Consider the following 16,085-nt stretch of genomic DNA (forward strand, 5'->3'; position numbering starts at 1 on the left):
CAGAAATCCGTATGGTGCGGCGCTGCCTTGATACAAGCCCCATACGCAACGCGTTTGCCCCGATGTAACAAGGAAAAGAGACACCTTCATGTCTATTATAGGGAAGCGTTTTTCTTTGATAGAAAAAACATGAGTTGCCTTTTTTGGCATCAACTAAGGTATCCTACATGGTAAAATTTGGCAGCGATTTTAGCCGCTCCACAACGATAGGTATAAAGGGGACCTGAACGAAAACACAATTCGTCAGCTGAACTGAATGAGTGCTATCACTCACTTGAGCTCTCAATCGACGAATAAAGTGGCACAGACATATCAAATACATAAATGACGATATGCTAAAACCAGGGCGACACACTTCTAGACACAGTTTAGCCAACCGGTCGGAGATACCAGGAAAAGAAAAGCAAGCAGGAATGATAAAACATAAGACAATATGCAAGTTCATATGGAGGCTGAAAAATGTTGGGTATGGGAAGGAAAATGTGGCACACAATTCGCCCGGACTGAGTTAAGCAGAGGATGCCTTCTGAGTTAAACTAGTGGTGACGTGTCTTCCTTTCCTTCTCGCAATTCGTTCCCCCATTTTCGTATATATTGCTCAAGTAAACAACCACGTTACTACTACTACTACTACTACTACTACTACTACTACTACTACTACTACTACTACTACTACTACTAACACTACTACTACTACTAACACTACTACTACTATTACTGCTACTGCTGCTACAGCTACTATAACTACTACTACTACTGCTACTACTATGACTACCACCATCCTCCAAGGACCTTGAACGATACAAACACATCACATGATCTAAGCACCCGGCATGCCGTTTCTGTTGGGGACAGATAAGACATGCGCGGCTAAACGAGGTCCAGCACCCATATCCTCGAGTGCGCGATGCCTCAGCACACCAGCGCCTCTGCGAAGAACGTTAAGCGTGTCTTGAACACTCATCAGTAGGTAGACGTAAAATTACAAAGATTTCACGGGAAGCTTTTCGCTTGATCTGGGTACACCTATCGGCTCCTTTCAAGCTCGAGCCGGAATCGAACCGAGGAACTCTGACGCACTCAACTATTCTATCACAGAGGCACGCAAGTGCTTTCAACTTCTAAGGAAAAATACCCTATGCAAGCGTCGTGTCGGGGCGACGCCATTGGGGTTGCAGTGCTGGCTATCTGCATCTAAAATATATTAATAACTATTGGCCCCTCAAGCTATAGTCAACCATTGCTTGAATATGCCGGGTGTCTCAGCTAACTTGTGCCAAGGGTAAAAAAAATGCAATATTAGAGGCAGACGAGTGAAATCACTTCGATATTGCTGACAGCCACTGTGCGCACTACAGACAATTTTTGTTTTGTAATTATTAGTTACTTAATTGGGATTATTTACTAAACTGCTAAATATGGACTTTGGGCAATAAATGGGATTTGCAAAGTTCGAGAGCGTCTTCATAAACCCCCATTGCATTATTTGCGATAAAGAAAGACTGACGCGTACCATTTTTTACAAGCTGCAAAGAAACACCGCGAAATACAAAAAAAAAATTGGCCGCGTATCTGCGTGCTTCGCTGCAAATGTCGACTAAAGACGGTAGAAGAGGTGCTGCGTGAGATATGGACGCCATCTGGCAATACGTCGGGAAACATGAGTGCTGTGTTGCGGGCTGGTAGTCCCGGCGCAGCGGCAGGCGAAGACCGGCGGTGACCAACGCGACCGGTGGGGACGCCGGCCAGCCCGAACACGCTGTTTGGCGCGATGCGCCGAAGAAGAAACGTCCGCACTGAACGAGTACTCTCCACAAACTCTCTTACTTACACGTCGCCTGGGTAAAACAGGAATGCCAGAGCGGCGCCCCCTGTCATTCGTACAATGCAATACTGAACAGAAACCGAAACACAACATGAGCTTGTGCAGAGGGCATGGAGGAAGACAAGTTTCAGCGCAGTCGCATTTTCTGCGCACCTTAAGAAACTAGGGTTGTAACATTGTAGGGCGAGTAGGGCCAGAAGGACCGTCACGACGAAGACCTGCCTCCTCAGTCGTATTCGCCCGGAACGTTGGTGTGGCTTCGCGTTCCCTCCTCCGCTCCTGGCCTTTCCACAAAGCTACTGCCTAAGTACGAAGGCCCCTACCGCGTCCTACGTCAAGCATCCCCAGTTAACTATATGACTGAGCCTGTTCAATCATCTACGGACCGCCGTCGTCGCGGCCGAGACACTGTTCACGTCGATCGACTGAAGCCGCATTATGACCCACCAGTTGTACCTGTTCCTTAGGTCGCCAGGATGGCTCCTTTTCCGCGGGGGAGTGATTTGTAACATGGTAGGGCGCAGACAAGAACGCCTGTGAAAGAAGAAGACGAAGACGGTTGTTGTTGGCGCTCGCGCTTGCTCGGCTTGGACCGCTGATCGCTTCAGCTGTGGCAATATTTTAATAAAGGCGTTACTGTCTCAACGTTAAACGCATACCATCAAGGTCTTTAAAATTGTGTATCTATGTATTTTCTATTAAAGGAACACACCACCTAATACTTACCTAATGATGTTACGCCTCAGATATGCGTAATATTTACTTTTTGATCGACAACGTTCACAAGTATGAACAGCCGTACCAGTTCAAGATGGGTGGGCGGTAAGCAAGTGGTTCAACTTTGGCCGGTTGGCTGAATCGGGTGACGTGTCGACAAACAGAAAGACAGAAAGACAGACCAAAATTTCTGCGTTTAAGTTCCCCAAGAAAGACTATCGTCTTTAAAAAGCCAAGTGACTAGCTTATTCGCGCGCCGCGATCTTGCTGGTCTCAGGCGTGGTTTGAGTGAACGAAATCAGCTGCGGCCGCGTCTCGCCGACTTGGTCGCAGCGGTAGGCCGATAATTTGGCGGAGGTTTCTTGGCCCGCGTGAGCCAGTTGGTGGGCGTGACGCTGCAGTTGTAGCGAGCGCTGGTCAAGAAACCACCGCCAACTTCTCGGCCTACCGCTGCGACCGAGTCGGCGAGACGCGGCCGCAGCTGACGGTTACGCGGCGCTACCAGACGCCCTCGCAGCTGTTCGAGTTTGTAAAGGGAGGTTTAGGGTTCAGTGTTATGATTTCTGAAAACTGAATAGGACTTCTTTAGGAAACCCCAACAAAGTGCATGTGATAACAATTGTGTTCCTTTTTCTGTGCCATGCTCGCTGCACTTACGCTGGGGAAGCAACAATGCAGCAGATGCTATATTGAGCCTCGATATTCGCGTCTCACAGTAAAGTATGACGCATCACGAAGCTACGACGCACTCTTGAATCTACAAGAGAGGCAGTAGGGAGTTTTCAAACACAGGCCCCAAACGTTTCGGGGCCCCAAAGAAATAGCGTCGAGGCCACTGCGCATGCGCGAGACCCCAACAGCGTTTGCGTTTTGTGTTGGGGACGCTATTTCACCATTTAGCGAGAGCCTCAAAGCCTGCCTCAAAAGCTTTGAGTCAAACAAGCACGACGGCGCCCACTGAAGCGATGGTTCTTGGCCCAGACTAGAGTGACCTAGAATTGGGGGTGTGCCCAAAGCGCCACAGACCTTATTCGAAAACTCCTAGCTCCTACTTGACCCAAAGCGACACATCCAAAGGGCTTTGGGGCCCCAAAATTTTGGGGCCACTATTCGAAAACTCCCTGGTGATGTGCTTTAATAATAGCGTTTCTTTGAAGCGTTGAGGCAGTGTCTTTCATAGTGCTTAGTAGAACATGACGTATGCAAGCACGAGTTTCTTGCTGTTCTTCTCGATACAGTTATGTAGAGATTCATAAGCTTAACAAAATTGATATTAATGGCTTGGGCGCACATCAATTCGTATTGTATTGTCCACTGGGCACCCTAACAAACCGCAGCAGGGCAGGCTGAAAACTGAGAGAATGTTATATTTGGGCAGCATAGAGAAAGCAAAGACGACTAGGTGATTTCAGTACTTCGCACAGTATTTAGTTTGTACCACTCACGCGTTGTTCTATGAAGAAAATTTACATCAGTTCTTGTAGCGCCATAGCGTGCTGTGTTTGCCTTATTCGTAACGGTGGACAGCAAGCTTTTCAATATAGATAAAGAACAGGAATAAAATTTGCTGACGTTTTTATCGTAAGTAGAGTGGCTCGACAAATCGTTAAAGCAAATAAGCCGTACAAATTTGGAAACGAAAGAAGGGAAACAACCATGGAAAACTGTTTCTCTTTTTTTGTGCCCATATGTGAACCCGTTACTTCCTTGTAAAGTGAAACGCTGCCGCCTAGCACGAATTGCTTTCGTACTGGATCGCTGTAGCTCTGTCATCAGTTTGGAGTATGCACCTGCAAAATTTCATGTTTTCGACGAATGGGGATTTTCACTGTATTCTTTAAAATTGGTGAATACTTACGTCAGCATGCCGGCAACAAGTGACGCACAGATATTCGAGCTCGGGCACTGACCACAGTTTTGCAACTCACTAGCCGACACCAAAGAATAGGCATTGTGCAAACTGTGTCAGTGTACTCTAACAAATTATGACATCGTTTGGAGCTTAACTCATTCATAACCGATAATTCTCACCTATCATACACGCCTTTCCTTTCTTTAACGCTGCGCACACGGTATTACCACATAAGAAGGAACGGCGTGTGAGTTATCTGGGTGACGTAGAATTCGTGGAAAAAAATGTACGCCATCCTGGAAGTATAAAAAGTTGGAGGATAACTGATTTCAATAATTGAAACGTAAGAAAGACATATGGCGCCCATTGTTTTGGGAGGTACGCTCATAAAGTCTTAACTTTTACATGCGAAGCATTTCTATCTATCTATCTATCTATCTATCTATCTATCTATCTATCTATCTATCTATCTATCTATCTATCTATCTATCTATCTATCTATCTATCTATCTATCTATCTATCTATCTATCTATCTATCTATCTATCTATCTATCTATCTATCTATCTATCTATCTATCTATCTATCTATCTATCTATCTATCTATCTATCTATCTATCTATCTATCTATCTATCTATCTATCTATCTCCGTTTACGTGCGGGTGCTTTTCTGGTGATCTCTATGATTATGTATATACCAAAATTATTCCAGGAGAACATGAGTGTATGACGAACACCATTAACAGGATATTACATGAACAAAATTACATGCCTACTGCGTACGTCATGAAATCCTTTCTATTAGTTAGGTGTGACACATGCCCGCTCAGCACGGCTCATGTAATGCAGGCATGCACCGCACGTGATTCACAGCATCAACCAATGCAAGTTGAGAATGGACCTTTGCATAGCTTAATGTGGCACCGTCAAGGATCGCGTGTCGCAGAAAATCGGGTGCCGGCATCGACGGATTTGCCGGTGAGTGAGGAATCCCGATGAAAGCAAAGAAAAAAATTAGGGTTCGAGAGAGAACCCATGAATTCGGCGTGGCATTGAAGTATTCTACCGCAAACCCACGCCAGTGCTTGCAAATGCGAAAAAAAAAAACCTTATAGAGGCCTCATGTCAGGACAACGCCAACTGCAGTTTTAATGGACAGATTTAGTTGAACGTCCGCAACAACGTACGGACGCAGCGTGTCATAGGAAATGGCTGGCAGGCTGCGTCCGTACGTTGTTGCGGACGCCCAACTAAATCTGTCTAATAATAATTGTTGGGGTTCTACGCGCAGGAACCCCGATATGATGAGTAGGCACGCTATAGTAGAAGGCTTAAAAATATCGACGACCTGAGGTTCTTTAACGTGCATCTAGAGCCAAGTACGCCAGCCTCTAGCATCCGATTTCGTTGCAGCGTGGGCTGCTCGCTGTGATAACAGTGTAATGAACATTACGTAGGCCCTCCTATGAATTAGCAAACTATAGTACAGCGTTGATAGTGCCTAGACGCCAACGACCATTACTTATGATAAACGCATCATCGCGCTGCAGCGTGCACTTCATTTAAATAAAACTGACGTCTGAGCCCTAACGTAAGCGCCGAAGTTAGGTCGCACCATCAGCTGCTCTTTAGCCCCAGTAGAGTCAACGTGCTTGGTAAGACAAGGATATGCAATGCAACTACAAAGACGTCGATCACGCTCGCAACCCTTGGCTCACAACGACAAAAAAAAAAGCTGCTCACCAAGTGCTTCGCATGAACTCGATTCCCATATTTCGTGGTAAGTGCCTGAATGTTTGTAAAGAAAGCAATATTCCCAAAATGTGATTATGTTGGTAATATTTCCCCTACACGCTCAAAATTAGATAATGGACAGGAGCATTTTTTTGCGCATGTGTGTCTTGCAACTCTCTATAAATTTGAAGAACTAAAAATCTAATACTTGTTGTTAGCTCGTGACACAGAAAAGACTATTCTCTGCGTTAATAACCATTCCCTTTAACTAGGATAGTGATAGTCTGACCAGAGCGTAAATTATGGAAAAACACAAATGACGAGTCATACATATGTCGCATCTGATGTGTTCTTGTGTCGTTCGTGCACTGTTTTGAAGGGTCATGAATAACCAACTAGGCCGAAATAACGTCCTTGCTAAGAGTAGTCTTATGTTCAGTTCTGTTGTCGCATCTAGAGATCTTGCAGAACGAAACTGTATTAGTGGGACAGTCCATAATGTTCACATGCTATCATTACAGGACAGTACCTCCCTGAGCTGGCCCAGATGTTACTTGAAAGTAGATCCAGCGTTGTCGATTTCTGTGAAGCAAAAGTCACACGGCCTAATATGCATTTGTGCGACTCCAAGGCGAAAGCCATCTCCTTTTTCTTCGCAGGCAATTGCAGGCAATTGCAGCTGTCCCCGAAAGTTTTCTACATCTAGCTTGGTTTGCACCTGCAAAACTAAACGAATTTGTCAGTAGTTCAGCACTAACCTTAACCTGCATCCCTTGTCGAGTGCGTTTGCACTATTTCGTGATGTGTGTGCTTGTTCAACCACGACTGTCTATGCTGAGTACTTGTAGCACGTAAGCACCGTAAAAGAGGCGACGAAGGCCTCTCCGAAGGCCGCACCTCCAACTTATGCTCTTGGTATACTGGGTGCTTCAAACAGACTGACAGTTCCTTGTTGCTCCATGGTTATTGTAACTCACGTCGCCACAGCTCGAAAATTACTGCAAGACACTTCATAACAAACAACATTGAGTATATCACAAGTGTAAGTTATATGTCATACCCTTGTATATCTGGATAATTTTTCCATCTTATGAACCATAAATTTGCCTCACTTTCTCTCCCGCCTATTCGCTTCGCGCACCCACTCCCTTCATGCAAAATTTTTGGGCAAGAGTGCTATTACAAAAAAATCATGAAGATTCATCTGCATAACCTAGCTAAAAATGACTGGACAACAATATCTTCTGAAGATATCTTTTGGTGTCCTCTCGGCTATTGCCTCCTATACCTGGCCTAACAGTGGCGCTTTCCTTGTTTGTTCATAGGTGTGCTAACCCTAAAACAAGCTATGTTTGTTCAGACAAAATGGTCAAGCTTATTTCTATATTAACGTTAGTACCGGTGGCGAGTTAAGGACATCTGTACATGACGTACGATGTACACAATAGCTTCCCTGACTCTTTACGGCTATTTACGTGGCAAAGGACTCTCTGCAAGCAGACAGAGAGTTTGTTCACTGAACGAAAACAATCTGTCTTACTCGTGTTTATACAATAGTTTTCGGTTTCGAATGTTCAAGAGCTTCTATCAGACGTCCGTACCTACAATAGCCTTCTTCTACGAAAACAAAAAAAAAAGACTTTTTCAGTTGCAGGTGACTAGGAGCAGTTGCTCCACGTAAATAAAAAGCTTCTCTGCATTCACAATCGCTGCAAGCTCAGCATAGTTCGGAAACATGGACAACTTTTTTATTATCTGGCTACTCGCCACATCAGTGGCCCATGTGACATCGCGCCATACACAGGAGCAACATCTGGTGGCGCTGCCGCCACCGATCACGCAGAAGAAGGAGACGTTGATGCAGCTGTCACCACCAACGATACAGCAGAACGAACCACCCACCCACCACCTGCAGCAGATAGCGCCACCGCCATTACCACCGCAGCAAAAGCCGCCACTACAGCAGCAACAGCAGCTAGTGGTTCCGCCACCACTGCTGGTACAGCAGCAGCCATCGGAACTACACAAGCCACCGAAACAGAAGGAGCAGCTAGTGCTACTGCCGACGACTCAGCAGCAACAACCGCAGCAGCAACAGCCACCGATCCAGGAGCAACAAAAGGTGGTGTTGCCGCCACCGATCACGCAGCAGCAACAGCAGTTGATGAGACCGTCACCACCACTGGTGCAGCAGCACGAACCACTGGCGCACCGCCAGCAGCAGATAGTGCCACCGTCAATGCCACGGCATCATGAAAAGCCGCCCAAGCAAAAGCGGCCACTACACCAGCAACAGCAAGGGGTGGTTCCACCGCCGCTGCTGATGCAGCAGCAACCACCGGACCTACACAAGCTAACCACACAACAGCAACAGCCACTGTTACGACCGACAACGCAGCAGAAACATATGCAGCCCCACAAGCTAATGACAAAGCAAGTCCTACCGTTGCATCAGCACCTAGTGGTGCCACGGCCGCCGACGTCGGAGCAGCAACAGAAGTCAGTACTGGCACAATTGCCGGACATGCGGCAGCGACAGCCTCTGCCCCACAAGCCACTGACACAGCAGGTCCGATCTCCAACGATGACGCAGCAGCAACAGCTGTCGGTGCTGCCACAACAGCCATCGACGCAGCAGCAACAAGCGCGGCACCACCAGCAACGGCACCTGGTGGTGGTGCTGCTGCAACCACCGGCGGCAAAGCAACGACAGCCGCCAAACGACAAGGCTGTTGTTGTCATGGCGGTGCGACCTACAAAGCAGGTCTCAGCGCCACGACCACAACACCGACTGGTGGTGCCACTGCCGCCTGTGAAGCAGCATCGACAGCCGCTGAAACAGCGACAGCAGCTGGCGGTGCAACTGCCGCCGACGTCGCAGCAGCAGCAGTTACCGAACCGCACGCCAGCGACACGAGAAGACTTTACGCTACCGCAGCAACAGCGTCTAGTGGTGTCTCTGCTTTCACCGATGCAGCAGCAACAGAAGTTGGTACTGCCTCGAGTGCCGGTGACGCAGCATCGACAACAGGCACACCGCGAGCCACTATCCCAGCATGTTACAAGGACACAGCAGCACCAGCGGCTAACGGTGTCCCTGCTTTCGACGACGCAGCAGCAAAAGAAGTTGGTACTGCATCGGCCACCGGTGATGCAGCCGCAACATCTGCCTCACAATAAGCCACCGACACAGCAAGTGCTTACGACACAGCAGCAGCGGCGGCTAGTGGTGCCCATGCTTTCGACGAGGCAGCAGCTACAGAAGTTGGCGTTGCCTCGCCCGCCGGTGATGCAGCAACAACATCCGCCACACGATAAGCTACCGACACAGCAAGTCCTTTCGACACAGCAGCGACATCGGCAAGTGGTGCCGCTGCTTCCGGCGACGCAGCATCAAGAGAAGTTGCTGATGCCTCGACAACCGGTGATGCAGCAGCAAAATCCGCCACACGACAAGCCATCAAGAGAGCAAGTCGTAACGACACAGGAGCAACAACGGCCGGTGGTGCCACTGCTACCGGCGACTCAGCAGCGGCAGCAGCTGGTGGCGCGACTGCCGACGACGACGCAGCAGCAACAGCAGTTGGTTTTGCCTGTACCGCCGGCAACGCCGCAGCAACAGCCGCGAAACCTGAAGCCGCCGTCACAGGAAGTCCTAATGGTACAACATCAACAGCGGCTAGTGGTGCCCCAGCTTCCGGCGACGCAGCAGCAACAGAAACTGGCGCTGCCTCTACCGCCAGCGACACAGCATCGACCGCAGCCGCACGACAATCCACCGACAGAGCAGCATCAGCAGCTGGTGGTTCCCCAGCTACCGTCAACGCAGGAGCAACAGAAATTGGAGCAGGATGCAGCGCCGCCTACGCAGCATCGACTGCCGCCGCACCACATGCCACCTACCCAGCATGTCCTGCCGCCACAGCAGCAACAGCGGCTGGTAGTGCCACTGCTACCAGCGAAGCAGGAGCCCACACAGCTAGTGATGCGACCGCCGCCCACACAGCAGCAACAGGAGGAGCGACAACCTCAGCACCAAAAGCCATCGACACAGCAGGTCTCAACAACACAGCAGCAGCAGGCGTTGCCGCTGCCACCGACGACGCAGCAGCGACAAGCATTAGAGCATAATCTACCTAGGCAGCAGGCAACGCTACCACTGATGCAACGCCAGCAGCTGGTGGTACCAGCACTAGCGCCAACACCGGCGTTGCCGGCACTGACGCAGGACCAGCAAGACCAGCTGGTTCTGCCACCACGAGCGCCGATGCAGCACGAACAGGAACCGAAACTGCCACCAGCACCCACAACCCAGCAACAGAGGCAGCAGCAGCACCTGAGTCAGCTACAGAGCCAGCAGCAAGAACAGCAGACGCAACAGCATTCAGCCTCGCTGACACTGTTTCGTAAGTACTAGACAGTAGGAATTTATTTCAGAAGTTCTCTTGTACGTCATGATTTAAAGAGGGCTAAAGCGTTATCATTTGTATAAATATGGGATTCTATCCGCGCAGGCTTAGAACAGAAAACTAAAGGCATCAGCATGTTGCTGATCGCCGGAACTGGCTTGCACAGTGGACCTTCATCTGAATATATATCTTCACCGTTGGTTTGCTGATACATTCTTCATCTGTAGAACTATCGTTCTTATTAGCTGCTTGATAAGATAAAGTGAAGGGGAACAGCTTAGTGCGAAATAACTTGTTGCTTCTTCAGTTGGCAAACACCTCTAAACTGAAGTAAGGTCTCCAAGCGCAGTATTCCTTTTCACGACATTATGTTGATATTTGATTACGTAACATAATAGGTTTTATGAAGACCATCAACTGAACCTCGTTGAAAAATGAAGCCTTGATTTGCGCCATATAAATGTCACCTATATTTTTGACTACGAATGAATTATATTTGAATGATCAATGAACCTGAAGCACTTTCGATATTTTTATATGCTAGAAGGGAGTGATACGTTTCGTATCTCCCGTAACACAGCTTGCCGGAAGTTCCTCTATTGAATCTTGAACAAATATTTACAAGAGCCTCTTTTATACACAATGGCAGCATATTGCTACGGTATTCTCTTTTGTAATGAACCGCAATGAAAGCTTGATTCCGCAAATAAATTCTTTCATATCCTGTGTGATAGGACATTCAGGAAAAAGAGCATACGTCGTTTGTTCTTTTCGAGAACACAGTGATTATCGGAGCTATTTCTTGCTTTGCGGTATGTTTTCCTTAATTACAGCCAACTTAGCTCAAGAAATTATTGATGTGCTTATTCTTGAATGCATTATACTAGTACTCAATATTCTTGTACACCGAGGAAGGAGCTCCGGCAGCAACAATGAAAGTACTTTTGGTGTCGGCACTTCTACAGGCGGGATCGCCACCGGTGGCCTTGGAAGTAGTCTTACAGGTGCGAGCTCCCAAAGCGCTGGTGGTAGGTCCCCGGACGGAATGTACAGTGGTCATGAAGGTGGTCTTGGACACGGCTTTGGAGGCAGCCAGAATGGTGAGAGCAAGGCTGGTAGCTCCACAGGTAGCCACAGCAATGACACCTTCCGCACTGCAGGTGACAACTCCGCAGGCGTTAAAGGTGGTGTCGGAGGGCCGTCACTTCAGCAACAGCAAGAACTATTTCTGCCGATGCGTCCACGCACGTGGCGGCTGGTGCGATAAACAGCGTGTTGACCGAATAAAAAGAAAACATGTTTTGATACGACGCCTTTGATATTTGGTAGCACGTGCACACATGTCACCTTTTCTTTCGATTAAGTGTGATACAGTCAACACGTTATAGCAGTTCACCTCTTTATCAGGTGAGTCGAAGCTGAAGCAGCTGAAGGACGAAAGAAATTGCGAAACAGCGAAAGAAACGCAGTCAGCTTAAGTCGCATGCGGCACTTATCGCGAATGGGAACGGCAGCCCGGCGGTCGCGTTTTTTTGTGGCACGAGGCCGGAGCGGCAATCTTGTGTCTCTTATAATCACTTCCTGTGCAGCACTAGCGATTTTTCTACATTCATAAAAAGGCTTGTAAAATATAAAGCTGGCACGAAACTATGGTACTGGTTCTAGTTAACTGCTATATTGGATATATATGATACCGGAACATAACTTCACTTAATATAAGGTCCAACGAACTGTCAGAATAAATAATGAAAATAAATGAATGCGTTCCTTGAAATAGTAGACCATTTTCTTGTGAGCGGCTGGAATCGTTGCGGCACCTGGCGTAGCAGATGTGAACTACGCGCTACTTTTTACGTGGTTTCTGCAGTCATCTTCGACAGTGCGACGAAGCACATTGTTAACCTTAGGAATTGGATAGGGCACAAGAACGCCGATGTGTGAATGCCACTACCAGACACCTATGTCAAGGATTAGGGTCACCTCCAATTTTTATACAAGGCAATGCATCAAAACTCTCCTCTTCGCTGCCTACATCGTACAATACCTGCCACCTTGGGCCCCTGGGATTATAAAAGGCATGAATATTATCTGTACCATTGATGATCAAAAGGGCAGATGATCACTTTTTATCACTATCGGCGCTTCAGCGTCGTGCTGCACAGAATTATACTACGTGCATTTGCGACAAACAGTTGAAAGGTTTACTCAGTCGCAGAAAAAATGCGCGCACTCGAGTCCTGCACCTAGGTTCCGTGCAGCGAATAAATGCTTCGCACAACCTTCTGCCTTTTCAGTTGATTATTTTTTATCCCTTAAAGCAAATGTTGCTGTTTTAAAAGCTCCCGCATAAGTTTCGAACCAGGCATCATGTAGTCATCATCAGGCATCAGGCAGTCATCATGAAATCATGTAGAGACAATATTTTTACTTGAAACGCGAAGCTGCGAAAATGAAGTTGCACTAGGGATCAAAACACTATTTTTGGCAAGCTTTGTCACAAACTTGCCCTTGCTTTTCTGGTTTACTTGTTTCCGTTACATTCTTATCACTAATTCTGTGCACTCGTAAAAGCTAACAATGGTTACAAGTGTCTAATGAAGGAATTAGTTTTTTCTAATAAACGGTAAAAATCGAGCACTTTGAGGTATATCCTCATGTCGAAAATACATTCAATTCAAGCAAAGGTCAATTAACTGCAATTGTAATGCAAGACCAGCAACATGTGAATAAAAAGAAATGCTGTTTTGCAGTAATGGCAGGAGTCAATAGTGTAGCATAAATTATTTTGAAAGAGGCAATGTTACTTCTGTGCACACCCGCCATGGCCGTCTAGAGGTTAAGGTGCCCGATTACTAACCCGAAGGTCACGTGGTCGAATCCCAGCCGTGGCGGCCGCATTTCCATGGAGGCGAAATGCTTGAGGTACTTAGATGTACTTAGATTTAATTGCACGTTAAAGAACACCAGATGTTCAAAATTTCCATAGCCCTCCACTACGGCGTCCGTCATAAATATATCGTGATTTTTGGGAAGTAAGAAGCCTACAGTTATTAGTATTACTTCTGTGCACGAAGTTCGAAGCTCTTTTCATTGCAATGCAATTTTTATTTCTAAACGAGAGAGCCGGATGGAATAAAGCCTTCCGCGTGTTCAGATGTAATATCACGATTGCTTTTCAGCATGATCAGAATTGAAGGAAAATGACTTTACACTTTATTTGAAATGACCGAGATGAACAAAAAACGTTGAACGCCATGACTGAGAAATTAACCTCTAAGTGAGAAATGATGAAGCGAGGATCACTACACTATATAATTGTGGTAGGGTATACACTTGCAATCAACGCGCTTAAGGGCCGTTGTCGTTCATTTAGGTGTTTAAAGCGCACTATTAACGGCACTCGATACTATTTTGTTTACTAAAGGCTGATCCGGTCAATTAAAACTCCTAGCACTGAGAGTGAGGCATGAGGAGAGGCTGAATTACCGGACATGTGATGACTCCACGGAATATCATCGAGTTTCAACCAATGCTTGAAATATGGCGCTGACTACCATGTAAAAGAGTGAGTGACTGTGCAATCAAAGTTCCTCTGTGGCACATGGTTGATGCTGCCTGCAGTATTTTATTGCTCAATTTCAGCCTTCGTCGAACCCGTTCGAGGTATCAAGGCTGTGGCAGCCAGAAAGCTTGAAATATATTCCTTCATCGCTTCGCACATGGACCCGCAGAATAAATATTGATTACTGTTGATGTCTGATGATACCAGTCTAGTTACACCCAGCCTATAATCAGTCTAACGAAGAGGAAACGCTGCTTAGATCAGTGATTTCGCATAAAAGAATCAAGCGAATTTAAGCTTCAATATGAACCAGCAAGGCGAACGAAAGTAAAACTCGCGACACATTTTCTGGCACTATTAATTTCTAACGAGTCTGAGGTCTTACGGCGTCTTACGCACCAGGACACGATATGATTTTGAGGAGCGCCTTAGTGGAGGGCTCTGAGAATTTCATCCGTCTGGGGTTCTTCGACGTGCAACTAAATGTAGGTAGACATGGCCCTATAGCATTTCGCCTCCATCAAATGCGACCACAGCGGACAGGTTCGAACCAGCGGCTTTCCGGTCAGCAGGTGAGCACCGTAACCGCTCTGCCACTGTGGCGACATCTCTAACGAGTAGCGCAAGCATGTGCTTGCATTCAGGTAAACGAAGGACATAAACATACACACAAGGAAATAATTCATTCAAGACAGAATATTGCTGACCTGTAGGACTCATTTCCTGTTATTTTCGGCAATCGCAGGAAAAGATGCAGCCCACTCGATGATTGCCAGCCTCAGGCAAGGGAAGAATCAGCTATGCATGTCGTTGCAACGGCCTTGCAACACACAAAACATGTCCCTGTTGTAGCGGCTCATTGCTTATTTACGGCGGCTCGCGCGTGTTTAGTAGTGTTTTTGCTTACTGTATCACCAGTCACACGTGACTGACGTACAAAGCACAACTGGTGCACGTAAGCCATCATCTCGCAGAGCGCTCGTGGTTAAATGGTTGAAACGAAGGCCAACATGCTCGCGGCCTAAACAACCGCAATAGAGTGTACTAGAACTAGACATATGCGGCGGACACAAAGTCACCGGCGGCGCTGCGTGAACGGCGCGGGATTCATCGGACCGGCGGCGGCGCGGCGCGGCGCGGGGGGGGGGGGGGCGAAGCAGCAAATGCGATAAGTACACGCCTTAATGTTACACGAACGAGGGCTAGCAGCTAACTCTTTTTCCTCCGATCTCACTTAACACTACAAAATGCTGGTATATAGCAATACGGCCGCTCCCGGGAGAGAAGCGGTTTTCGGTCAGTTTGTCGTATCAGTGGTCCGAGCGTGAAGCAGTGAGATCACAGCGCTCACAGCGTGTAGAAGGTATACGAGCCGTCCACTGGGGAATGTCTGCCAAAATAGCGCGCGTGTCAGCGCTCTTGACCGCGCCCTCATAATCAAAGTCCCGTGAATCACTGTTCTGGCATCACGAAGTGCACCAAAAGACAAGAAACGCCAAGAGAATAACGCACTCGTTGTTTGTTTTTTGTTGTATTTTCAGAGGCTGTTTGGGGGACCTTTATAAAAGCAGGGCGTGCAAACACGGACACAGGAGAGTGACACCAGAAACGCCGCGAACAACTGAAAAACCACACAGCGGCGGAACCGAAGGTAGACACAAATATTTATCTGCGCATTCCCACGTAAGAGGCCATACCTATCAATCAAGTGCGAGTAGTGGTCTACGTGAGAGATAGCTGTTCCGTCTCTCGACTTTTCTCTTATGTCCGTGTTTCCACGCCATGTCTTCTTAACATGAGCACCTACCAACTAGCTCAGCTTTAGTCTAAGTTTGCCATTCTCTTTACTTCTGTATTTATTTATCGATTTACTCGAGTAAGAATGAAAGGAAAAAGTGTACTGACGCGCCGAGATATATATGTATATATCACTTTTTTATTTTATTTATTTATGCACAGTTTACTAGGCCCAAGACTCCAAGAATA

At 47.2% G+C, this 16,085-nt stretch overlaps 1 protein-coding gene across 1 annotated transcript; it reads left to right on the top strand.

Annotated features, from left to right (window-relative positions):
* Positions 1–7,863: 7,863 nt before the first annotated feature.
* On the top strand, positions 7,864–11,835 carry LOC119399181 (putative mediator of RNA polymerase II transcription subunit 12). Its single transcript, XM_049417563.1, has 4 exons — positions 7,864–9,462; positions 10,057–10,534; positions 11,503–11,637; positions 11,698–11,835. Exons 1-4 carry the CDS (start codon positions 7,864–7,866, stop codon positions 11,802–11,804), a joined length of 2,319 nt encoding a protein of 772 aa, XP_049273520.1. The 3' UTR covers positions 11,805–11,835.
* Positions 11,836–16,085: the final 4,250 nt, after the last annotated feature.

Source organism: Rhipicephalus sanguineus, chromosome 7 (assembly GCF_013339695.2).
Source record: "Rhipicephalus sanguineus isolate Rsan-2018 chromosome 7, BIME_Rsan_1.4, whole genome shotgun sequence".
Lineage (NCBI taxonomy): Eukaryota > Metazoa > Arthropoda > Arachnida > Ixodida > Ixodidae > Rhipicephalus > Rhipicephalus sanguineus.

What these genes read in the sequence shown, in the direction of transcription:
- LOC119399181 (XM_049417563.1), top strand. Translation starts at nt 7,864, where the DNA reads ATGGACAACTTTTTTATTATCTGGCTACTCGCCACATCAGTGGCCCAT. An exon ending in ATAAGCTACCGACACAGCAA is followed by an intron (nt 9,463 to 10,056) that starts GTCCTTTCGACA and finishes CCGCCACAGCAG; the next exon opens with CAACAGCGGCTGGTAGTGCC. An exon ending in AGCCTCGCTGACACTGTTTC is followed by an intron (nt 10,535 to 11,502) that starts GTAAGTACTAGA and finishes GCACTTCTACAG; the next exon opens with GCGGGATCGCCACCGGTGGC.